The sequence below is a fragment of the Zootoca vivipara genome, chromosome 2, assembly GCF_963506605.1.
Source record: "Zootoca vivipara chromosome 2, rZooViv1.1, whole genome shotgun sequence".
NCBI lineage: Eukaryota > Metazoa > Chordata > Lepidosauria > Squamata > Lacertidae > Zootoca > Zootoca vivipara.
Genome location: NC_083277.1, coordinates 103,448,828 through 103,475,407, shown reverse-complemented (window position 1 = coordinate 103,475,407; position 26,580 = coordinate 103,448,828). Strand labels below are relative to the sequence as shown.

The window sequence follows — 26,580 nt, the reverse complement described above, 5'->3', positions numbered from 1 at the left end:
GCAAGCGCTTCTCCGAACCCTGGGATGTCTGCTTCCTGTCGGCGGCTGCGGGAGAGGAACGGAGGAGGAGAAAGCAGCGCTTTCTCCTCCTCCGTTCCTGTCCCCCTGCCGCCGACAGCAAGGACGGGTCCCAGGGTTCGGAGAAGCGCTGCGCAAGCGCTTCTCCGAACCCTGGGATGTCTGCTTCCTGTCGGCGGCTGCGGGAGAGGAACGGAGAAGGAGAAAGCAGCGCTTTCTCCTCCTCCGTTCCTGTCCCCCTGCCGCCGACAGCAAGGACGGGTCCCAGGGTTCGGAGAAGCGCTGCGCAAGCGCTTCTCCGAACCCTGGGATGTCTGCTTCCTGTCGGCGGCTGCGGGAGAGGAACGGAGGAGGAGAAAGCAGCGCTTTCTCCTCCTCCGTTCCTGTCCCCCTGCCGCCGACAGCAAGGACGGGTCCCAGGGTTCGGAGAAGCGCTGCGCAAGCGCTTCTCCGAACCCTGGGATATCTGCTTCCTGTCGGCGGCTGCGGGAGAGGAACGGAGAAGGAAAAAGCAGCGCTTTCTCCTCCTCCGTTCCTGTCCCCCTGCCGCCGACAGCAAGGACAGGTCCCAGGGTTCGGAGAAGCGCTGCGCAAGCGCTTCTCCGAACCCCAGGATTCTAGCGCCCGTTATTGAACGGGCTGAAAACCACTAGTTTTCAATAACCCAATAGAACTGTGTCATCCAATCGTATCCCTGGAAAGCCTCCCATTGCTGCCCATGTTGTCTTTACGTTGTTAGGAGGAGTCACATTCCATGCCTCCTGATTTGGACATTTTCATTGTGTGAGGCATATTGTAGTGAGAACTCCTCCTTACCGGTTTTTCCTTACCTCTTTGTGTTGACACTTCAAAAATCTCTGAGCTCTCTCCTGAGACAAAGTGTGTGAAATAGGAACAGTTGCGTTCTGGAGGGAAACAAAAGAAAAGGCAAATGGATAAAGGCACATTTTTTTGCACATTTTTTTATTCCACTTGAATGCTGAAGCATACCCTCCAACATTTCTTCGATGAAAATAGGGATGTCCTGTTCCACCACCACCACCACCACAATAATTTTATTATTTGTACACCACCCATCTGACTAGGTTGCTACAACCACTCTGGGTGGCTTCCAACATATGTAAAAACATAATAAAATATTAAACATTAAAAACTTCCCTATAGGAAGCCTTCAGAGGTCTTCTAAAGGTTGTATAGTTGTCTCCTGTGGTTGGGGGGCGCATACCCTCCAACATTTCTCTAATGAAAATAGGGACGTCTTGAGGAAAAGTGGGACATTCTGGGATCAAATCAGAAACTGGGACGGCTTCTGTAAATCTGGGACTGTCCCTGGAAAACAGGGACACTTGGAGGGTCTGTTGAAGCAGTCAAGGGATTTAAATAACACGCTTTGTGGCCTTTAAATGAGGCAAGCTACTTCACTAAGTACTTCCCCACCTACTTTGACTTGCAACACAGGTTTTATGCAGCATGATGCCCATCAAGATTTTTTGGACTCCAAGTCCCATCAGCCTCAGCCAACAGGGCTAATGGTGAGGGATTATGGGAGTTGTAGTCCAGCAGCACTTGAAGGCCACTACTTTGGCTACCCATGCTCTAAGACCGTGTTTCCCAAACTTGGGTCTCCAGCTATTTTTGGACTCCAACTCTCATCCTCATCCCTAACTAACAGGACCACTGCTCTAAGATCTCCAACAAATATATTTCCTAGACCTTCTCTACATGATATGATAGATGACGAGAATTTAACTGGAGGCTTTATAAGTGCCAAGTATAAATGTTCACATATGGTTGCATAGCAAACAACTATGTTACCTTTTCTGAATTTTTTTGCTCCTTTTGTGCAAGATCACAAGACTGCACAGCAAGCAACAGGTGGCTGGTACTAATATAACAGGAAAATGTTGGCCAAACCGTGCCAACCATACCTTTGGAAAATTTCAGTTAAAGGTTTGGGATGAATGAGTGGTCGGTATTTCCTCAGCAGAAGCTAAGGGTTGAAAGATTGCCCTGGAATGTGAGAACTGTTTGTGGAAGGTTACTCATCCTTCCTGCAGCCTTGGGAGTTTAATATATCTGTGGAGAACTGCAGAATCTTGAAAGGGGGAGAGCTTTTAGAAGAAGCTTGTCTCCTTCTAGGGATCTGATGTGGGGAAGCTGGTCTGCTATCATCAGCTAGAAGTACGTATGCCACTTGCCTCCAGTTATGCTCTACTGGTATATATGTAAGTAAACAACAACAACAACAACAACAACAACAACAACTATTATTATTATTATTATTATTATTATTATTATTATTATTATTATTATTATTTTGTACCCCCACCCAGCCACTCTGGACGGCTTCCAACATATACAAAAACATAACTAAGCATTAAACCTTTAACATTTCCCTATATGTTACAAAATGCCGTAATCCTCAAGAGATCTCTCCTTCCAAAGCAATCCATATCTGGGCAGCACCACCTCTAGATCTTAGGGAAGTGACAAATATTCAATAGTATTGTAGATGTAACCTTATGATATATTGCTTGAGAGGCCATGGTACAAAGTATAAATATTTTAATAATATTTTGAGGCCTCGCTGTCCTTAATCTTTGAAAAAGTCCTCCAGTGCAGAGCATTGGTCCTGTTTTACAGATGACACAGCTAAGTACACACTAACTCATTTAAGGCCTTTTGGGGAAGTCTGTGGGCAAGTACGAACTTGTAAAACTGTGATTACAATTTTAACAGACATAATAGATTGGATCTAATGAAGTTGTTGTTGTTCGACCTCTGTGTGCCCCCTACACTGCCCCCAACTGGCCCCAGAGGGTTGCAGGAAACCCCTGAGCAAATTTGGGGTTTGTGTGTGTTGAGAGAAAGGTCTATTGTGTGCACAGAAGTGACTTAATTCGATAGAACCCACAATCAGTTAAAGGAGTTGGCAAAGCTTTTAGGAAAGGCCAAGAAACAGGCCTTTGAACACGGGAGCTGCTTTTTGTATAATGAAAGCTTTGGGCTTTGACTGCTGGTGGGTCTTCATTTATTGCTTTCTTTTCTTCCTGCTCTAGAGAAGATGGAAATGTATAAAGTGGCAGAAAGAGGCTGGGGCCCTGCATAGAAGAGAGAAATTCAGTTTCTCATACCTTGGTGTAACCAGGGCTGGTTTTAGGTTTGATGAGGCCCTAAGCTACAGAAGGTAATGGGGCCCTTTATATGTCCAGCTGTCTGTTGTCAACAACAAATTGTCGCTGTTTCTTTGTTTACTTACATTTTGATTACTTGCATCATAGGAGCCTACACAACACAAAACACTGTTGCTATTTCATTTGTTTTTTATCTTATATTTTGGAAATGTACATCCAATTTTTTTCCCTTTAAATTTTTTTGGAGGCCCCCAAGAGAGTGGGGCCCTAAGCTATAGCTTATTTAGCTTAATCTGGCACTGGGTGTAACAATCTGCTTCTGCAACAAGAAACTGCCTTTCTCACAGTTGTGGAGCTACATTCTGTTTTTAGCCCATCTTCAAGTCCTGTATCCTGGCCAGAACACAGTCATCTGGGCCAGGACGCCAGTGTTCAGGCCAGGATGCAGAGGCCTGGCCAAGATGCAGAGGCCTAGTCAGGACGCAGGACATGCAGGCCTGGCCAGTACGCGTAGGTCTGTTATACCTTCTGGGCTTGACGAGGCATGTAACCTCACCTGTCCTGAGCCTGAGGAATCACACACCTCATCCCCAAGCTTAGCAAGCCCCCAAACCAAATCCTCATAAACCACCAAGAATTAATCCAATTTCTAAGCACTTTCCCCTCCAACAAAGATAGGGCTAAAGAGGAAGGCAGAGTCTTAAAACCGATAAATTGTAGCCGAACGTTCTGAAGAAACATATCTCCTTATAAGAGCCTGCCTGGCCTCTGAGGTCTTCTGCAGAGGCCTTTCTCTTGATCATGCCACCTTCGCAGGCATGTTTGGTGAGGATTTGAGAAAGGGCCTTCTTGGTGGCTGCTCCCAAACTGCTCCCACCCTTCCATGGGAAACTGGGCTGCCCCCACTATCTGCTTTCGTTTCACCAGCAGGGAAAACCCTTTTTCAGGTAGCAACTAACTGGTTGTTGTCTTCTGAGTGTGTGTGAAGTGTTCTTTTCTTTCTTTAATTGTGTTTAAATATTTAAAGTACCGGTATGTGTTTTTACTGGTATTTGTCCTAATCATAGCTGCCAAGTTTTCCCTTTTCTCGCGAGGAAGCCTATTCAGCATAAGGGAAAATCCCTTAAAAAAGGGGATAACTTGGCAGCTATGGTCCTAATTCGTGGAATGCATAGCAGAGAATAATGTAGTATACCTGCCTAGGAAATTTGCTGTGGAGTAGGTAGGGTTACACTGTGGTTACACAATGAGAAGTGGTTCCTTCTGTGCCTAAATTGCAAGAAGAACAGGGATGGGAAGTTTCTGTGTTCCCATGATTTGTGGAGTGTGTGTTCTGTCATGCTGTGCTTCTTAAAACATAGTAGCAGTTTTATTTGTTCAGTGCTTGTGCCATAACAAATGAAATAAAACTTCCGCATCTAATTAAATTCAGAAACTAATTTTTCCCTTATAATAAAAATCCACTGCACGGACAGCTAAACATTTGCAGTGCATGCTTGCTATCATGGAGGCAAAGGAGAAAAGCTTTTCAGCAACGGCTCTATCACTTTTTAAATAAGAAATTTTGTTTGTTAATGGGCCAATGACTTATTTGCACACAGCTGCAACAAATAAGGCAGGTTCTCTGTAACATCTTTATTATATAGAAAGTGGCTACAGGTGGCATTACCATGTTTTCTGTCTTTTATTTCCACTGCAATAATGCATGAAGCTTACAGCAAACAGGTGTCCTTTGGATTATTGTCCAGGATTTCTTGCTTGCAGGTAGGGATGGAGGTGGGTGGGAAATTCAATTCAGTTTGCATTTAAAGGTAATTGTCAAATTTGCTCTTTCTGAAACCATATGAGAACTGAAACCCAGACAGCCTTTGAAACTTAACCAAATTTTGTGATGCAGTTCTCTGACCAAACAATGTTTACAGAAGTGCGTATATTGGGGGGGGGGGAGTGTGCATAAAAATTGATATAATAGTCAAAATAACATACAAAACTGTATCATATATGGGGAAATTGCAAAAAAGGTGTACATTAGTCAGAACTGCATACAAAAATATGTTTATTTGGACACATGCTGAGGAATTTTAATGAGATTCCCTTTTAATGCAAATTGCTGCAGAAATGTGGAGAATTTAAGATTAGAAAAATCAGAAACTGAGAGATCTGAAACTGACTGCTCCTTCCATGCCTACTTGTAGGCCGGGCAGCTCTAGATTTAGTGGCCACTAACTGCACGTGGGTGGCGCTGTGGTCTAAACCACAGAGCCTAGGGCTTGCCGATCAGAAGGTTGGCGGTTCGAATCCCCGTGATGGGGCGAGCTCCCATTGTTCAGTCCCTGCTCTTGCCAACCTAGCAGTTCCAAAGCACGTCAAAGTGAAAGTAGATAAATAGGTACCGCTCCAGCGGGAAGGTAAACAGTGTTTTCGTGTGCTGCTCTGGTTCACCAGAAGCAGCTTAGTCATGCTGGCCACATGACCTGGAAGCTGTCTGCAGACAAAATGCCGGCTCCCTTGGCCAGTAAAGTGAGATGAGCGCTGCAATCCCAGAGCTGTCCGCGACTGGACCTGAAGGTCAGGGGTCCCATTTCCTTTAACTGCACCAAAAGGCATGTGTGGATGGATATTTTTCTCCCCTCCTCCCTCGCTTTTCTACATGATGGCTTAACATACTCTAATCACCTTGCAGAGCCTTTGAGTGCCAGGCTTTCCTGAGCACTATTGGTACATCATTCCTCATGGGATGTGGGTGGTGCTGTGGTCTAAACCACTGAGCCTCTTGGGCTTGCCGATCAGAAGGTCGGCGGTTTGAATCCCCACGATGGGGTGAACTCCCATTGCTCTTTTCAAGCTCCTGCCAACCTAGCAGTTCGAAAGCACACCAGTGCAAGTAGATAAATAGGTGCCACTGTGGCAGGAAGGTAAATGACGTTTCTGTGCACTCTGGCACTTCTGTTGCACCAGAAGTGGTTTAGTCATGCTGGTGGACAAATGCCAGCTCCCTTGGCCTGAAAGCGAGATGAGCGCCACAACCCCATAATCGCCTTTGACTGGACTTAACCATCCTGAGGTCCTTTACCTTTACATCATCCCTCATGAGTGCATTGGTGCTCCTCCACCATGGGACAGTATTGTGCCAGTTTGGGGTTCTAGGCATCCATCAGTCAGACTAGGGCAACAGTGGTTGTTGTGTGACTGTAAGAGCAAAGTTGCGAGAGGAGAGAGCAACATCTGTTTCAGGCAACTCAAAGTGATTTGAATAGATCCTCTTGGGTGTCTTAAATTGGAAATACTCTTTCAGCTAGTGTAAGGAGAAGGGCTTATAGGGAACAGCCCCCCCTCATCAGAAGCAGCCCATCTCCAAGCAGTCATGAAAGCGAAGGGACGGATGAGGAAAGTCAGGAGACGGAAAGGGAGTGCCAGACCTCTGGCAACATCCAAGAGCCCCTGCTCCACAGGCAGGAAGAGAGGGAGAGGGAAAGAGAGGAGAGGAACCAGGCAGAACGCAGATCCTCCTCCCCCCCCCCCCGACTCCGGAATTGAGGAGAAAGGGGAGGAGATTCACTGTCCCGAGGCTTTTATGTTGGTCCAAATCGCGGATGGGAGCAGTGCCGGATTCTGATTCGGAATGAGGAGACATGAAACCGACCGCTCACTACACTGTAAATAATGTGCACTAATAAAGACTTTTGAAAGACAAGCATGTGGAAGGTCGTTATTCAGGAGTAGTCACAGCTAGCTTATGGAGCAATGGCATTTTAAGCACTGTAATTAATTGCTAATATGGAAGAACATGGAAATTATTCAGTGCAAGATGGCACTATACCATGTGCATTACTGCTCGTGTGGGTGCAATGATTATGGTTTAGAGACCATGCTGTTCTTTAGCACAACATTTAATCTTCTGTACTTTGGTGGATTTATGGTAACTGAATAAGCAGTACTGTTTGCAAAACAGACGTGTGGTTTTAATTTCTTAATACAAAGCATTCTGCTTCGGTTTAGACAGTTGCCCTTCTCGATCGTCTTTTCCAATTACAACAAGGGAGGCGACACGCCTTTTGCGCTGGTAAGAAGCAGCACCAATTCTTCACACACAAAGGTAAAATACGATGAGACTGTGGCTATAGACAAGTGAAAATATTTGATTTGGGTGTGTTATGTGTGTAAAATGACCAGGATCCAACTATTTACAGTATGTCTAGGGCTTAGTGGTGGAGCACATACCGTACTTAACAAGTTCAATCTCTGGCATCTCCAGGTCGTGCTGCAGCTTTTGGAGAGCTGCTGCTGGTCAGTGCAGACAGTGCTAAGCTAGATGGATTAATGTTCTGGTTTCCTATGCTCCTAGTTCTGTCAAACAATAAGGATGATATTGTTTTTCTTAGGCTGCATTTATTTCCCTATACCTAAATAATAATAATAATAATAATAATAATAATAATAATAATAATTTATTATTATTATTAATAATAATTAATAATAATAATAATAATAATAATAATAATAACCCACCCATCTGGCTGGGTTTCCCCAGCCACTCTGAGCGGCTTCCAACAAAATATTAAAACCACAATTCAGTATTAAACATTTAAAAACTTCCCTAAACAGGGCTGCCTTAAGATGTCTTCAAAAAGTAAGATAGTTGCTTATTGCCTTGACATCTGATCGTAGGGCGTTCCACAGGGCAGGCACCACTACCGAGAAGACCCTCTGCCTGGTTCCTTGTAACCGCACTTCTCGCAGTGAGGGAACCGCCAGAAGGCCCTCGGAGTTGGACCTCAGTGTCCAGGCAGAACGATGGGGGTTGGAGATGCTCCTTCAGGTACACAGGACCAAGGCCGTTTAGGGCTTTAAAGGTCAGCACCAACACTTTGAATTGTGCTTGGAAACGTACTGGGAGCCTATGCAGGTCTCTCAGGACCAGTGTTATATGGTCTCAGATGCCACTCTCAGTCACCAGTCTAGCTGCCGCATTCTAGATTAATTGCAGTTTCCGAGTCACCTTCAAAGGTAGCCCCACGTAGAGCGCGTTGCAGTAGTCCAAGTGGGAGATAACTAGAGCATGCACCACTCTGGCGAGATAGCCTGGGTACCAGATGGAGCTGGTAGACAGTTGCCCTGGACACTGAACTGACCTGCGCCTCCATGGACAGGTGTGAGTCCAAAATTACTCCCAGGCTGTGCACCTGGTCCTTCAGGGGCACAGTTACCCTATTCAGGACCAGGGAGTCCTCCACAACAGACCAGCCCTCTGTCCCCCAAGAACAGTACTTCTGTCTTGTATAACCTTCTGAAATGGAGTGGAGTTTCAAAAGTGTGTATTGCGAGTGCTGCTGGTGAAATTCCAACGCATTTGAGCAAAGGACCTTGTGTGAGCTTAAGGCTGTGATCCTCTGTTGCTTTTCTTGGGAGTAAGCTCCATGGGACTCGGTGAGTAGACATGCCTAGGATAGCACTGAAAACAGCCATTTGGATTTCAGCTCGCGCCTGTAGAAATCATGACTGATTATCATGACATTACTTTCGCAACGCTTTGCTTAGCTACTTAAAATAGCATAGCCATTTTGAAAGCCAATTCACACACAAAGGAAGTGAAATTCAGTTGCCTAATGTGCGGTTAAAATCTCCTGTGTTTTTAGGAAAGATGGCATGCAAACAAATCGATATACCTAAGTGCAAAAAATAAAATAAAAATTATATTGTGGATTTAATGGCACAAATCGGTAATCCATTTCCTTTGCTTAAGAGGGCTTACTTGATAAAGTATTTTATTTCTGGTCTGTTGACCATAATAATTTGATGATGATTATGATGAATAGCGTTTAGTTATCAGACTAAGCAAAGCATCATGACATGTTATCTTCTTTTTTTTTTTTTTTTGGTTTAAAAAAATACTTTATTATAACATTTAAAAATCGAATACAACATAAAATAAAACATTTCCCAAATACATAACTTTACACAAAAAAATTATTACATTTGCATTCTTATCTCTGTTTATTATTAACTAAAATTAACTTCCCAACTTGCCCACACCGCTTAGCTATACTATACTCCAATTTCTTGCGTTCTTAATCATTCACAGTCATTTCACAATTCAAACCTATAATATATTTCTTCCCTCCACATCACTTCCTCTAATTTTCTCCGCGCTACTTCAAAGTAAACAGATCCTTAGCTCCGTTTTAATGTCCTTTTTCTTAAAATAATCCTCTACAAGTTCCCATTTCTTACTTACTAATTGTTTCGGTTTATTCCTAATTGCTGCGGTCATTCTATCCATACTCATAAAATCAATTAATTTAATCTGCCAATCTTGTAATGTAGGAACCTCTGCTTTTTTCCATTTTTGTCCTATCAACAGCCTAGCTGCTGCGCACGCATAAAGAAAAATGCTCTCCCTATCCTCTGGAAAGTTTTCAGGAATTAAACTTAGCAAAAAATATTCTGGGTTTTTCTTAAACGTAAATTTCAGCATCTTTTTCAATTCCTCGTACACCTCCCCCCAAAATTTAGATATCCCTTCGCACCTCCACCAACAATGTAAATAGTCTCCTACCTTATTTTTGCATTTCCAGCAGTTTCTGTCTTCTCTTTTATAAATTTTGCCTAATTTTTCCGGAGTCAGGTGCCACCTATATAACATCTTCATCATGTTCTCCTTTATCCCGGTACAGGCCGTAAATCTTAATGTTTTTTTGCATAATCTGTCCCATTGGACTTTATATATTGGCCTTCCCAGGTCTTGGGCCCATTTAATCATAGTACTTTTTATCGCCTCATCTTTTAACTCCCATTCTAAGAGATATCTGTAAATTTTGGATAACATTTTGGAATCATTTTCAATTATTAATTCTTGGACCTTCGACTTCCCTTCCGAAAAACCTGTCTCCTTATGCTTTTTAAATAGGCTTTGCATTTGCACATAATGAAACCAGCTGGAACAACTAGTTTTGATCTGATCATAAGGTTTCAATTTTAACTCCTCGTTTTCTTTGACTATTACATCTTGGTAAGTAAGCCATGTTCCCTTCTTGCATCTTCCCCCCATTGCCGTCATTTCTAGGGGGGAGGCCCACCAAGGTGTTTTTGGCTCAATTAAATCTTTGACTTCTAACCAGGTTTTAAGAATTGTTTTTTTGAATATATGATCTGAGAATTGTTTGTACCCCCCTCTCTCCTCTTGTAATAAATAGGTATGCCACCCGGTAATATTTCTAAATCCTTCTAACACTAAGATCTCTTCGTCCTCCAATAACAGCCATTCCTTGAGCCAACAAAGACATGCAGAGGCATGATAAATTCTAAGGTCCGGGACCCCCCAACCTCCTCTTTCTTTAACGTCGGTAAGTAGCTTATACTGAATCCTTGCTTTCTTACCCCCCCAGATGAATTTGCACAGGTCCTTTTTCCAATTTTCAAATACCTCTTTCTTCCACACAATGGGAAGCATTTGAAATAAAAACAATATCTTAGGTAGAACAACCATCTTGATTGCGGCCATTCTGCCTGAAAGGGTCAAATTTAAATCATTCCATCTTTCCATTTCCTTTCTTATCTCTTTCCATACTTTCCCGTAATTATTTTCGAAAAGATCTATATTTTTACCACTAATTTCAATACCTAAATATTTAATTCTCTTCACTACTTCCCAATTTGTTATGCTTCTCATTTTTATAATATCTTTCCTCATTATATTTTTCACTATTACCTTAGTTTTCTTCTCATTAATTTTGAGTCCCGAAATTTTTACAAATGTTCCCAATGTTCTTTTCAAATTGCCCATGGATTCCTCTGGGTCTTCCACTAGAACTAACATATCATCAGCAAAAGCGTTGATTTTATATATTTTGTCTCTTACTTGGATTCCCTTAATTTCTTCATAGCTCCTTAATTTCGATTAATAAGGGTTCCAAAGCCAAAATGAATAATAATGGAGAGAGAGGACACCCCTGCCTCGTCCCCTTGTATAACTCGAATTCATCCATCACATCCCCATTTAGAATTAGTTTTGCAAATTGTCTATTATAAATTGAATTAATCCCCTTCATGAATTTCCCTTTAAAGCCGAATTCCATTAATGATTTTTTCATGAATGTCCACACCAACGAATCAAACGCTTTTTCTATATCCAAAAATACGAAGGCCGCTTTTTTACCTGGTGTCCAATCTAGGTATTCTATTAAATCTAAAAGGATCCTTATATTTCTCGCCATCTTCCTTCCTGGAAGAAACCCCTGTTGACTCTGACCTATGATTCTATTTAATATCTTCTTTAACCTATTAGCTAAAATGTCTGCAAATATTTTGTAGTCAACGTTGAGGAGTGAAATTGGTCTAAAATTTCCTGGTTGTTTGATTTCTTCATTGTCCTTCGGAATTAATGTAATATAAGCTTCTTGCCAAGATCGTGGAACAGCCCCTCCCTCCATAATGCCATTTACTAATTTTTGATAAGCACTTCCCAATTCGTCTTTAAAAACTTTATAATGTAAACTAGATAAACCATCTGTCCCGGGTGATTTTCCCAATTTTAATCTTCTGATGGAATCATAAATTTCTTGCATTGATACTTGTTTATTGAGCATATCATTTTCCTCTTCACTTATCTTTCTCCTCTTTCTTTTAGCAAAAAACTTTTCTAATTCTCCTTCATTTATTTCCCTTTTTTCATATAATTTTTGGTAAAAGAGAGTAAGGGATTTTTGGATATCCTCTCCTTTGGTTAATATTCTACCCTTATCCATTATTCCTGTAATCAGCCTCTCCTTTTGTGCTTTCCTTAATTTCCAGGCTAAAAGCTTCCCTGCCTTGCCTCCCCATTCAAATGTTTTTTGTCTAGCCCATCTAATTTTATTTTCTATCTCCTGGCCTACTATAGCTGATATCTCCTTTTGTAGGATTTTTATTCTCAATCCCACTTCCTCATCCCTGGGGTTTCTTGCTAGCTCCTTTTCTTTCTCCTTAATTTCCTCCTTAATTTTCTCCAGGTTTTTTTCTTTTTCTCTTTTTACTCTGCTCTTTTGTTGGATATACAGACCCCGTACGAAAGCCTTACCCGCCTCCCATGTCGTTGTAAGCTCTACCCCTTCTGAGATGTTATTTCTATAAAATTCCTTTAAAAGCTCCTTCACTTTTTTTACAAATACTTCATCATTCAATATTTTCTCATCCATCCTCCATCTGTTAAATCTCCTCTTTGATCCTCTAATTTGGGTCATTATTGGATTATGATCAGTAATAGATTTTGGCAGGATTTCACTTTTTTCTACCCTCTGTAATATACCGGGTGTTAACCAGATCATATCAATTCTCGATGCTGCTTTTTTAGCCTCTGAGTAATATGTAAAATTTTCCTCTTTTGGATTATCTCTTCGCCAAATATCAACTAATTCATAATTCCGTGATAAATTTAGAAAAACCTCCGGTAATCTCCCTCTTCCTTTCTTTCCATTTTTTGATCTATCCAATTCTGGTTGTATTACCCCATTGAAGTCTCCAAATAGAATTATTTCCTCATCAATTATGTGTTCCCCCATTTTCTCTCCCAATTTTTTAAAGAATTCTTTCTTACATCCATTGGGGGCGTAGATGTTAATCACTACTACATTCCCCTCTGGCAAATATAAGCGCACCCCTACCATCCTTCCCTCATCATCCTGGAATAATTTTTCAGATTTAATGCTTGACTTAACATAAATGACCACCCCTCCTTTTTTTTTCTTATTCGATGAGATAAACTCCGCCCCCAATCTATTATTAAGCAATAATCTTTCATGTTTCTGGGAAATATGCGTTTCCTGTAAACCAATAATATTCCATGAATTTTTCTTCAATAAGCGTTCAATCTTATTACGTTTACATTTATCATTTAAACCATTGATGTTCCATGAAATAATATTAAAATCCATAACTTTATTAAATTATCCCGGACTTGATTTCTAAATACCAACTTCAAAAATGAATTTAACCATCAAAGAGGAGGTGGTAGAGGCATAAATCGCATTAGGTTCCGTCTAAACCACCACAAGTTACAGGAAGAGAGGAACACACTATCAATCAAATTTCTATGGCTGTTTTGTTTCTACTTAAGAGAAGAAAGGACCCCCAACCCTCAGATATTGCTTGATCAATATGTACATTCAACAATTATTCTAATTCGTCTTTCTTTCCCTCCTCCTCTCTAAACAATTCTTTTTTATTTCTGGTACAGAATTTTTCTGCTTCTTCCGCCGTTCTGAAAGTCTTCTTTCTTCCTTTAAATTCAAAAGTGAGCCCCTCAGGAAACTCCCAAACAAACCAAATCCCATGCTTAGTCAGGGCCTCGGTCACATTCTTATATGCCTGTCTTTTGAGTCTAAACCTTCTCGGAATTTCTTTAAATATAGCTATCGATTTTCCTTCAATTGTTAAGTTCTCATGTTTTTTCTTTTGCAGAATCTTATCCTTCAAAAACAGAGAATTCAGGAACAGCATGCAATCTCCAGGCCCTTTAATGTTTTTTGCTCTGTCCAAACGAACTCTGTAGATTTTATCCACATCCAAAGCCAGATCTTCTTCTTTAACCTGTAACCAATTCGCCAGACCTTTAATTATTTTTTCATCTATCTGTTCATTCGCCATCTCCGGAACTCCGCGCATCCGTAGAACCAGCTCTCTTTGTTTCATTTCAAGAAGGGCGATCTGATCCGCTAGGTCCTCTTGCATTTTTTTCATTTTTTGTTTCTCTTCATCTTCTTTCCCTTTTGCTGCTTTTATTTCTTTATTCTCTAAGGTAATTTTCTTTATTGCCTCATCTTGTTTCACCATCTTAGCTCCCAGATCCTTAACTGCTTTGTCTAGCTCCTTGTTTTTACCAGCCAGTTCTTTCATTTGGCCCGTCAATTCTACAATCATTTTGGAATTCCCTTCTATCTTAGATTCTAGGTTAGATTCTACAGAGTCCAGTTTTTCATTTAGAGATTTATTCATCTCCGTTATTAATTCCTTTATATCTGCTAGAGCGTCATTGCCATTAGGGTTTGACAATGACTGTCTTCTTTGTTGGTTCCCAGCCATCGTTGCTGAATTCCCTTGTTGATCCTTATATTTTTTTAAAGGCATACTCTGATTGATTTCAGTCTCGCTGTACCGCGACCAAGTCCTGCTTTCCTCTTGTGGGAGTCCCCTTCCTGGCTTTTAGTGGATCATCTTTAATGTTTTAGCCAGCTGAAAAGTCGTAAAATGCGATTAGGGGAGGCTAGGAGAGACTGGGGGAGGGAGCGCATTCAGAGTCTGCTTAAGCTTGCCTTCAGATCGCGTCCACTGCAACCAGCAAAGCACGTTGCCTGGCAACCGGCTGCCTGATAATCTCCTGTTTGTTAATTAGGCGCTGTTCGCTGGCCGTTGTTACCGCCTTCCAGCCTCTCAGTTGTGCTTATTGTCACGTCTCCTCACTCCCGTTCTTCCTCTCCCTCCCTTTCAGACTCCCAGCCCGGGCAAAGATCAGCATGTGTTGGCAGCGATCCAAATCGCCATCTTGGGGCAAAGTTTCCCTGCCAATTAGGTCTTAAGCAAAGGAATTCCCGCCAGTCCTTCCCCCTCAACAATTAGGACTTATTGATCTATAGTCTGTATTAACATGTCCCTTCGTTTCCTTGTGTAAGCACGGGGCTGTCACTCGCAAGTTTAATAGCGGTGCGTTGCGAGTTTCTTCGACTTGGTCCCCCGCCCGCGATCGCGTTTAAGCCCTCTCGAACAATCCTTGTTTAAACTCACGGGTCGGTATCTCCTTTCCGTTCTCCGTCGAAGAGTTCTGGTGCTGGCTGGGCGAGTTCTCGGGCGCCGCGCCTGCAGACACTTTGTAGCTAGCAGCCGATACTGTTGCTGCCGCCGTAGCGAAGGCTCCTCTCCGCGGCTCTCCACCTCAAGGGGTGCCGCCGCTGAGTTTCTGCCGTAAGGTCGCCGCTTTTCTCCTCTGGGAAGGGCTCCGTGCCCTCACCTTTTATCTAGGAGGGGGTTCAGGCGCTTTCCCCCCCTCTAAAACACCGATGTCTGCAGTTTAAGCTCCGCGATGTTCGGAGCGGTCCGTCTTCCGACCCGCTCGCTAGCGCACCATTACCGGAAGTCATGACATGTTATCTTCACCAGCATTTCAAAACCTCAAAGGCATCCTCTACAATCTCAGGAACAGAGACTGTTCCAAAATTAGGATCATAATTAGAACATAGCTGCCAAGTGAAGTTTTCCCATTTCTTGCGAGGAAGCCTATTCAGCATAATGGAAAATCCCTTAAAAAAAGGGATAACTTGGCAGCTATGGCAGCTATGAATTAGATTTTTATTGGTATGTGTGTTATTGGAGACACCAACCTAAGTGCAATCCTTCATGTCCCTACTCAGTGCAATCCTATACATATCTACTCAGATTTAAGCCCCATTGGGTTCAATAGTACTTACTCTCCTCTATTTGAATATTAAATTACACCCTTGTTTACTGTCTCGTACCAAGTCTAGTTGAGATTTATGCAGTGCAGGGGTTTGGAGCAGATGACTCTTGGGGTCCCTTCCAACCCTCTATGGTTCTATGATCAACTCTATGATCCTTGGACCAAGGTAGTTACAAGGGGGAATAAGTATTATTCTACACACTTCGAATTAGAGTACGTACTTACATTACCATGCAGTCTCTTAATCTTGCCAGTCAATAATATTATAGTTCACTGGAAGCTGCAATGTATCAGGGCCAGGTTCCCACATTCTGAAGTTAAAGAGTGAAGCCTACAGTTTAAGACTAGGGCAGGCAAACACTGCTCCATCACAGGGGTGGAGCAAGTGGGGACGGGGGGGCGGTACACCCCGGCACCACCCTGGAGGGGGTGTCACTTGGGGCCGCGACCCTGCCCCTCGCCTCTGCATGGCATCCTCGGAGAAAAACAAAAACAAAAGAAAGCTGCAGGTGCGCCGGCCGAGTGATGTTTTGGGCGCCACACGGGGGCCTGCTGGAGGGGGGGGTGGCACTTGGGGCCGCGCCCCCGCCCTGCGATTGGCGCCTCAAAAGCCGTGCCCGAGATCTCGCTCTGCGGGCCGGTGCGCCTGTGGCTTTCTTTTGTATTTTTTTTCCCTGAGGCTGCCGGGCTGGGGGCTGGGCTGGGGCCCTGGGAGGAGGTGAGGGGCGGGCTAGGCTAGCTGAGCAGGCTTTCTACCTGGAGTTTTGTAGCTGGAGGCGCGCGGCTTTGGAGGTGCGGGGGGCGGCGATACCCAGCCACGTAATGATGCATGCGTCATTACGTAACACGCATGCGTCGTTATGTAGCGATGCATGCGTCGTTACGTAGCGAGGCCGCGCCCCCTGGGGGCATGGCAATTTGCCGCCCTGGGTGTCACGGCACCTTGCTATGTCCCTGCTCCATCATGAGCATTAATAGGGTTATTATGAATTTGCATTTGTTCTGGCGAAATGAGCAGAACAATCCTGAACGCCTGACTGATAGGTTTAGAAAAATAGTCGTAGAATAAACCTGCTTTTGTTATGAAGACACTTTCAGTGTGACTCACTACACTTGGGAATACCACCTTCTTGAACAGAATCGCTTATTGCTCATCAGAATGAAGACACTTCGGTTTCTACCAGTGCTAAAAATGATGTGTATGTGGGGGTTTTTTTTTTAAAAAAATGCTTGTTGTGTTATGCCCCCGTTAGGGAATATATTTCTTAATGGATGGAAACTTTCCATACACTGTTGCTCTTTGTTGCCACTAGGAATATTATCCAAGTTTACAAGGCTAAACGAATCACAGAGCTGGATCACCACAAGCCTATACAGTGGTACCTCGAGTTAAGAACTTAATTCGTTCCAGAGGTCCGTTCTTAACCTGAAACTGTTCTTAACCTGAGGTACCACTTTAGCTAATGGGGCCTCCTGCTGCCGCCGCCGTGTGATTTCTGCTCTCATCCTGAAGCAAAGTTATTAACTCGAGGTACTATTTCTGGGTTAGCGGAGTCTGTAACCTGAAGCGTCTGTAACCTGAAGCATCTGTAACTCGAGGTACCACTGTGCTGATCCTATTTTGTGCAGTGAGTTGTCAGAGGATGAAAGACAGACAGAGTACGATCTCTGCAGTGATCTGAACCAGTTGTGCAAATCCTTTTATACTGGGCTGCTATCTTGTCATTTGTTTTACTGCCTATTTAGTAAGTACACGGGGCTGTGATTCATAGTTGTACAGGGCCTTGGTGTATGCATGGAAATTGGCAAGCTGGGTCCACATGATCCACATGAGCAGGACACTTGTAGATCAGTCACCAGTGCTGAGACAACTTCTGTCTGTAGATAGAGTCTATGTGTGTTTGTGTGTGTGCATATATATATATATATTCGCCATGATTCGAAAATGGTGCAAAAAAGCTACATAGCTGGTGACTCTGGAGATGGTTTTAGCCCTGTAAAAAGCCCACTGTTTCCCAAATGAGCTCATACCAAAGCCCATTCAAGGCATGGAATTCCTAAGAAACATCAACATCTAATCGCACATCACCTTGGCATGCATGGATCATAACTCGAAGCACTCCTTAATTCTTAATATCGCTATACAGTCATACCTCGGTTTGCGACAGCTGTGGTTTGCGACCGATCGGTTTGCGACCGCCGTAGACCCGGAAGTGTTTACATCTGGGTTCTGCGGCACGCAGATGTGCAGAAGCGATCTATCGGCGCTTCGCGCACACACAGAAGAGCCGCTCCATTTACGACATACTCGGGGAGCGACCGGCTCCCCGGAACGAATTGCGGTCTCAAACCGAGGTATGACTGTAGTGCTTTCAAGTGATCAAAACAATTTACATGCATTCTCTAGCTGCAATTCTCACAACAACCATGTAAGGTAAATGTGCATCACCCATATTGTAGATGCAGAAACTGAAGATGAGAAAAAGTGGCCACTCATCACAGCAGAGATGAGACTCGAAGCCTTCCTGACGTGTTGCTTAGTCTGTGACCTTCTGGATAGCTCAGTTGGTTAGAGCGTGGTGCTGATAATGCCAAGGCTGCAAGTTTGATCCCTGTATGGACCAGATGATCCCCAGGGTCCCTTCTAGCTCTGTGATTCTTAGCCACTATCCTATAACAGCTCTAGGGGTTTGCACATATTAACCAGGTCTTTCTATGCACCTTGCTTACATTATTTGCCACACCAAAAACTATTTTTCAACTTGTGCTGGGCAGAGGGGGCTGCCATTTGAAAAACAAGAGGCCCAGATGGAATTGTTTGTGTAAAGTTCCCCAGGTTATGGCTGTAGAGCTATGGACTCTTTCCTTTCCTTTCCTTTCCTTTCCTTTCCTTTCCTTTCCTTTCCTTTCCTTTCCTTTCCTTTCCTTTCCTTTCCTTTCCTTTCAGAATTGACTGCTGGTGATTTCTGAGTCATGGCTATGTGCAAACCTTCTTTCTCATTTCCCCGGGAGCAAATTTTATTTATTCATTTATTTTAGAGTAATTTTAGCTTGTCTATTATCCGCGGATCTCAGGACGAGTTACAAAATCTTTAAAACAAAAACACATCCATGTTAATGAAATAAAAGCTGGTCAGAATACAGAACTAAAACTGCACCTTGGTTTCCTGCTGCTGGGGCTCATCCCATTAAAGCTTCTACACAGCATCTAGACAGGTGACAGAAAAACCTGGGTTGTATCTACTGAGCTCTTTATTTGTTGGAATGCAAATTGCTATTGCCACTGGAAAAAAAGAAGAAAGCATCATTTGGAAAGAGCATATCTTGATTTGCTGAAAGGAGCTCCCAGACCAGCTGTTCATTGAGTATTCATATTGATATGTATGCACAAAATGTGCACTGAGGATATACAACATCACCTGTTTATTGAGCAATCATTTTGATAATGTTTGCATGGAACTTTGCATTGCCAGCTATTGGTTATTATTCCACACTTTCCAGGGCAATTTCCCATCACTTTTGCAGTTCGAAAAGTGATGGGATAATTCTGCCATTCAACAACTCAGTTATTCAGCAACTCAGTATTGTGCCAATAAACACCCTGACATTTCACCAACTCACTTCTAATTGGAAAGGGGAGGCTGGATCCCATGTTAAGATCAGTTGGGTTGTATCCAACTCCACTTCACTTGTTTCCTAAGTTTTTGAGGGGAGGGGAAATGAACATCCAAAATATTTACTTTTGAGTTGAGATTTGGAAAATTGCTTCCTTGGAAAGGAACAAACATCCAGTGCTGTAGTCACCCATTCCCCCAACCCCCAATAACAGAAATGTTCACAAATAGTCAATAGAACTGAGTATTGATTAATACATTATTGAAGGGGTTGATATCAAAGGAACATTTGCTAAGTGAAAATAGGGCAATGCTGTATTACCACCGCTAGTAATACTGTAGGAGCATACCCTCCAATGTTTGTCTGATGAAAACAGGCACATCCCAATACAGTGGAACCTCGGGTTAAGAACTTAATTCGTTCTGGAGGTCCGTTCTTAACCTGAAACTGTTCTTAACCTAAGGTACCACTTTAGCTAATGGGGCCTGCCGCTGCTGCTGCGCCGCCACCATGCAATTTCAGTTCTCATCCTGAAGCAAAGTTCTTAACCTGAGGTACTATTTCTGGGTTAGTGGAGTCTGTAACCCAAAGCGTCTGTAGCCTGAAGCGTCTGCAACCCGAGGTACCACTGTATTTCTCTGATGAAAATAGGGATGCCCTAGCAATTTCAAGGTGACAAACTGCATTGTTACTTAATTAAGGTTCTCTGTGAGAAGGAGTATTGCCTTCTTAAAATACACTCTTCTTTCCTGTTAAAGTGGCTTGCTTTGCTATTAAAATGCATATTGATGGACCTTTGTTTATTTACTGTTAGATCATGTTTACAATATACAGTGGTACGTCTGGTTACGAACTTAATTTGTTCCGGAGGTCCGTTCTTAAGCTGAAACTGTTCTTATCCTGAGGTGCGCTTTCACTAATGAGGCCTCCCGCTGCGCGCGCAACTCCAGCACACGATTTCCGATCGCATCCTGGGGCAATGTTCGCAACCAGGAGCAGCTACTTCTGGGTTAGCGGAGCTCGTAACCTGAAGTGTTCATAACCAGAGGTACCACTTAGTGGTTAGTGGTTTGGTTTGCCAACACATTTCAGCATAAGGCTTGCTTGAAGCCTACCTGAAATACAGGTACTTTCTTTTTCCCTTTCTGCAAAAAGCGAGCTTGGGTAAAGCACACAAACCTACCTCCACTGCACATTGCTGGTTAAATTTAAAGCCCATAAATAACCAGCTGTCTTAATAAAACAGATTCATAACCAGTGCAGCCCAAGTGTATTTGCTGCCTGTGATGGATGTCAGCATATGCCAGCACGGATAGAACATAGCTGAGTTATACACAGCCCTCTGCTGCCTTTCAAATGTGCATAGCAAACAAATAGACAATTATAGAGATCGTGAGTTAAGTCAGAGCAGTGTGACTAGAATTTATGGTGCCTAACTGAGACTGGGGGTGGGGGGAGGCATGTCTGTAGAGAGGTTTGATGGGCATTCTTGGGATTTTACTAAACTGGGTTGTAAATAACCACTCTGGGTCCGCCCCCCTCTGCTTCCTGTCATCTGAGACTCTCAGAAATTCTCGCATTTCTTCTGAATGGCTGACACAGTAATTTATTACTCCCAATGATTATCCTTTATTATTTTTATAGTGCTATCGAGGCATCTAGTGCTTTGCAAAATTAAATTAAAGTGCTGAAAGCTTTGCAATCATCTGTTAGCTCTCCAGCCAGCAAATTGCAAGCTTTCAATTTGTCTTCTGACTAGCTTTCTCTCGCTAATCAGAGGCGTACAAACAATGGAAAAGGCAATGTTAAACCATGAATCGGAAACCATGCAATTATCTCAACAGTTGTGTTTTTTGTTTTGTTTTTTTTAAAAAGTTCCTACCAGTCCCTGGTCACATTAGAGGCCACATAATTCCAGGCAAGAGGTTGGTTGTTTTAAACGAGGTTGTGTGTTTTGTTCTTCTTGTTGCTAGGTTATCATAATGAAACAGTTGTCTCTACTTTGATTGATTTAGTAACGCAATGCCAGCTTCAGTAATGTGCTCAGCTTTGACAAAATATGTTTTACTGCAGCTCTCTTTCCCCTTCCATGGAACTTACAATTGAAATAGTCTGAAATGAACTGCTGTTCTCTTATATTGGGTGTGGCCCATCCCATTTCACCAGAGGCAGAACAGGAATGGGTTGTCCCTGCCTCCACCCCTTTGCCCCAACCCCTGCGGCGCTGCCACCCTGCCGAAGCCTCGCTTACTGGGGTCGTGCAGAAGTAGCGGCTTCCAGTGAGATCTTGCAGAGCACTTGTGATGAGTGCTATGGAGGCCAGCTGTAGTCTTCGTAAGTTCGATAGAAGAAGGAAGAGGTGCTGTGGGATATTCCCTCAAGCCACCTGTGAGTGGTCTAATAAAGCCAGCATCTCCAGCTCAATCTCAGGCACAAATTTCTAGGTTTCAGAAATCACATCACAGGACTGGAGCCTGAGTCAGATGCTGGGTCAGTATCGGCAATGGTAGTAATAATAAAAACAACAACATCCAGACCAGTTCTAAACCTGGCAAGACCATAAAAAGGCATCAGATGTAAGCTGGGAAGGAGGGTGTGTCAATTGATGGAGCAGAAAGTTTTGAATCAGCTGACTATGCCTGTAGTAGTAGGGAAAGAGAAGTCTGTTTTAAAGGAATTGTGCCAGTTGGTAATTATCTTCTGGGTCTGGTTCAAGGTAAGTATGATGACTTACTTGGTCTAAAATCCTTGAATGAATGCCTCCCCCTGAATCAACCTGCCGAGGCATTAAGATCACTCTGCTAGTGAGTAAGGACTAGGGGGCGTGATAGGACCTTCTCTGTGGTGGCCCCTTGCCTATAGCATTACCTTGCTTCTAAGGTGAATCATTCAGCAACATTACTGGCATTTTGTTAGCTGATTAAAATGCATCTCTTAGCACAGGCTTTTGGGGAGGGCTGAGGTTTGGTGTTGAAATGGTAGGGTTTGTTTTGCTTATTTACCTGCAGCCATCTCAACTGCTATAAACATGTTTTAGCCTTTAAGGATATTGTTAGCTATTGTTTTAATGTTATATGTACAGGCAACCGTCGATTTGCACGGGGGTTGCGTTCCTGGTCATTGCGTGCTTTGGCGGAGCACACATAAGCCCGCCCCGCCCTGTTCCACGCCTGTTCCGCCCTCTTCCATTTCTGAAAACAGCCTGCGCATGCAGAGACATGCATGCTTTGAATGTGCGCAAAATGGTTGTTCCTTGGGGCCCTTTAACGAAAGCAGGTTATAAAAGCAATAAATAATATACCCATCAATAAATTTCATATGATAAATGCCACAACATTTCAAAGGAGAGTGTGCCTTGGATCTATACATTTTGCCAGGATTATAAACATCTCGCATTGATAGGATGTGCGTTACCTGCCTCCCAAGGCAATGCAAACCGTGATCAGAATTACTGAATGAAACAAGATGATAGGTACTCTATGTAACGATGGTTATTTTACTAAAAGGCTAACATATCAATGTCTGTGGCTGGGCTCCAAAGAAGGCAGGGGGGCAGGGCAGAGGGAGCAGCGTGGTGATCCCTGCCAGAGTTTTGCTTCTTGTTTTTGTCACAGCTATCTCTGCAAGGTGCTGTTCAGTTTCAAAAGGAGCATTGGATCACATGTCCCAGCTTTCAAGAGGCTAAGAAAAGGGCTGCATCTACGTTGTCATGGCCCTGAGCAAAACACTTTACAATCCCTGATGCAAAAGGAAGACAGAGCTTTGGCACCTTTTATAGTTGTGTAGGAGAGGGAGTCTTGGCAGGTGTAGCAGCTTGTAATGCATGGGTAAAAGATACACACACCTGCTGAAATAATCTTTCCTACACTTCCATGAAAGGGAAAGGAAGCTTTTCCTTTGCATGCAACCGCCTTACCCAGTGCTTGAATATCCCACTTCCTGACGCGTTCCCAAATCTCTAGGCTTCTCTTTTCACAATATTTCCCCATAGCATGGTATCGTTTCCCATCATGCACAGACTGCCACAGGGGCAATGCTTCCTTGGCTCCTGTTTCCAGAAACTATAGCATCTTTATTCATTCTGCTTTGACACCGCTGCTCCTTCCGGACAGCGAATTGAGAAAATGAATTCACAAAGGCGCAAAGGGAGTGGAAGCATTATTTATCAATGGCATTTGTATGTTGCCCAGTTCTCTGGGTGACTTACAATGAATAATAATAATAAAGCAAAGTAAAGTAAAACATAAAACTTTTAAAATGGCGAGGGGGTGCATAAATACAAAAAAAAAAAAAAAGGAATTCACCATAACCCCATAATTTAAAAGCAAAAGCAGAGGTTGCAAGTTATTTACAATGTGTGGGTGGCTAGGAAGTTGCTGAAAAGGCCACAGAAGTATGGCTAGGTGAGCCTCCATGGCAAGGCTGTTCCAACAATAGCCAGCTGCCACTACTGAAATGGTTTTCTCACTGATGGTTGCCCACCTCACTTAATTAAGTGAGGACTCCCAGAGCAGGGCTTTCAAAGAGGATATTTAAGCTTCTACCTACGAGAGAAGGAGGTCTTTCAGGTAACCTGGTATCAAACTATTAATGGCAGGGGTGGGGAACACTTTTGGCCCAGTGGGATATATAGTTATCTCCGCACCCCACCCCAACTTTGACATGTGGGCAGCACCCTGATGTCATAATGCTGTCTGGTGATTGGCCTGTCAAAGCTTCCAGGTCATGTGGCCAGCATGACAAAACCATTTCTGGCGAACCAGAGCAGCACACGGAAACGCTGTTTACCTTCCCGCTGTAGCGGTACCTATTTATCTACTTGCACTTTGATGTGCTTTCGAACTGCTAGGTTGGCAGGAGCTGGGACCGAGCAACGGGAGCTCACCCCATCACGGGGATTCGAACTGCCGGCCTTCTGATCAGCAAGCCCTAGGCTCAGTGGTTTAGACCACAGCGCCACTCACATCCCCCAAAAATTGAATGGTTACCCTGCAGTGAAATGATCCATGGCTTATGGTCCTGTGTTTTCCTGCTATGTAATCAAACTTATTGATGTTAACTTCTAAGTATAGGTTAACTTTGTACCTTTGACATAGTTCTTCGATGCCCGTGCTGGGTTTGATATACTGGAGTTTTTATGGAGACCAAGCCCTTGTTATAATTTCTTGAATAAGGATTTATGCCAGCTCTGTAAGACTAGATTCACTGAACTCATACTACCAAAGAACCAGGAGAAAATATCTCTCATCTTCTGCCTCCCCTACTGATTCCCCTTTGCAATTTGTTTGTTTATTTAATAAAATTTATGCACCACTAGATTGTAAATAACCTCAAAGTGGTTTACAAAAATAAAGGCTAGTTGATGAGCACAGGAGTAAGGATTTATACAATATATGCCAAAGCAGCAGATTGAATTTCAAGGGAGCATGAAGAAAATGACTGGGCTAATTTGGAAAGAAAATAGGTGGTGCTGATTCCATTTTCCCAGAACACTGTTTAACTTTCTAAAACATATCTGGCTCAATGTTGTAATATAGTCTACAACGCGTTGTCAAGGTGGTTATTTAGTGAGCAGAGACACATACCTCCTGGCAGGCTTATTGGCCCACAACCCTTCTCCTTGTCCGTCTCATTTTCTTTCATGAAGATCCGCTTTGTACAGATCCGCCATAGTCCAAAGTGAGCTGCCTCGCAGGTAGCATTGTACTCCTCCACCTTAGGACTCAGCACAGCCCAATGATCCGTCACCACGGCTGTAAACATTAAAGCGGCGCCTATCAAAATAATAGCAAAAGTCACCAAGACTTTGCAAGTCTTGACTTCAGCCATGCTTGGAAAACCTATGCCTAGATAAGTTAATGCTGTGGCTACCGCTTACTTCTGGATTGTCAGCTGCTAGTGGCAAGGAAGACTGAGTTATATCTGAGGAGTGTTCCAAAGTCTTGGTGTCTGAAAGCATTTTGAAATGTGAGTCCTGCGATGCCAAAGTGGAGCAAGTTGGGGGCTGGGAAAGACAGGCTGCCAGCCATACCTACAGCTGTTGAGATATATCAGGGGTTTTAGATGACTAGACTTGGTGGTGTGAGTGAGGCTTCTATTAATGCGCAGAATGAGTGAAGTAAGCGGCTCTGCTCAGGTTACGTACGGCCCCATGCCTGCTGGGATTTGTGTTGCGAATTCCACAGGCTGACTTGAAGCCGACTTGTGCAATGAATAGTCACCTCTATAGCTCTGTGCCAGGATGACGCATACACTCTGCTACTACTACTACTACAAAGATTTATATCATATAATGCTTCTCGGTCAATTTAATCCAGATTCAGCACTAGGAATCTGCATTCAAAGGTTGGACTCTTGCATGGTGTGTGTGTGTGCACGCTAATTTTTGCACAGTTTATTGTGCTTCTGGTATTCCTAGGGAGCAGCAGTGAGTCACGAAAGAGACTGGAAATCCCCGAACTGCTGCAAGTCTGCATAGCTCCATTGCCCTTCCCCAAGCTGCTGTGCAAAATGTGGGGTTGGGCTCACAGGTCATGCCCGCCCTACTCAGGTCTCATTCTCTTTAGGGGTTGCAACAGATTTCAGTCACGTGGCAATGCAGCCTTGAAATCCATCTTCATGCTCCCTCTGCTTCCAGTTCTTCAAAATAAATAAATAAATTAAAAATGAATTAATAAAAACCTAAGGGAATGCATAAGAGGAATCAGGTAGCATAGATATCATTACCTCCTGAAGTTACAGGCAGTGTCCTGAGAGAAATGCTTGGGTGATCCCACTCTCACCTTCTTAAGACCCTGAGGGGAGGCAGGAGAGGAGAAGCCCAAACCATAGAGTGTATATCATTCATGAGAAAACTATTGTCCTATAGTTAGCACTCTTGTTTGTTTTAGTAGTACAAATTGTAAACTGCCTTGGATGAAAGGTAGTATATAAATGTGGTAAGTAAGTAAGTAAGTGAAATAAATAATCATCACCACAATTAAACATCAAATAAGCCAGTTAATTTCCATCTTCATCTAGTGCAGGAGAACTAGTAACGGGGGTGGGGGACGGGGGACGGAGGACAGGGACCCCACCATTCCTACACCACCAAGACTGCTGTAGAAAGCAACAATGCCTATGACTCAGCTCTTTCATTTCAGCTGGATTATGCTTTCAGTACACATAAGAAAGCATGAAGTGTTGGCTGGGCTGACTGTGATTTTAGATAAAAGGAAGGAAAAGGTACAAAGAAGAAGAAAAAGCTTAATTGCAGCAAGCATATCTCCCCCCCCCCACATCTCACTCACAGAAAAGATGTCACGCAAATTGTGAGAAATTGCCTTGACGATCTAAGAGCTCTCCACAAGACAGGAAAAACTGTTCCCATTTCAAAACTCAAACTCCTGC

General features: G+C 43.2%; 1 protein-coding gene across 1 annotated transcript in view; it reads right to left on the bottom strand.

The window, feature by feature from the left end:
* The window catches only part of CACNG1 (calcium voltage-gated channel auxiliary subunit gamma 1), a 32,135-nt gene extending 6,946 nt beyond the window's left edge, over window positions 1–25,189 (bottom strand). Inside the window, exons 1-2 of the mRNA XM_035104015.2 lie at window positions 24,777–25,189; window positions 849–923 (exon numbers count right to left, since the gene is read on the bottom strand). Of these exons, the coding sequence (XP_034959906.1) occupies window positions 849–923; window positions 24,777–25,020 (319 nt within the window). The 5' untranslated portion in view covers window positions 25,021–25,189. The remainder of the gene's footprint in view (window positions 1–848; window positions 924–24,776) is intronic.
* Between the last annotated feature and the right edge of the window lie 1,391 nt (window positions 25,190–26,580).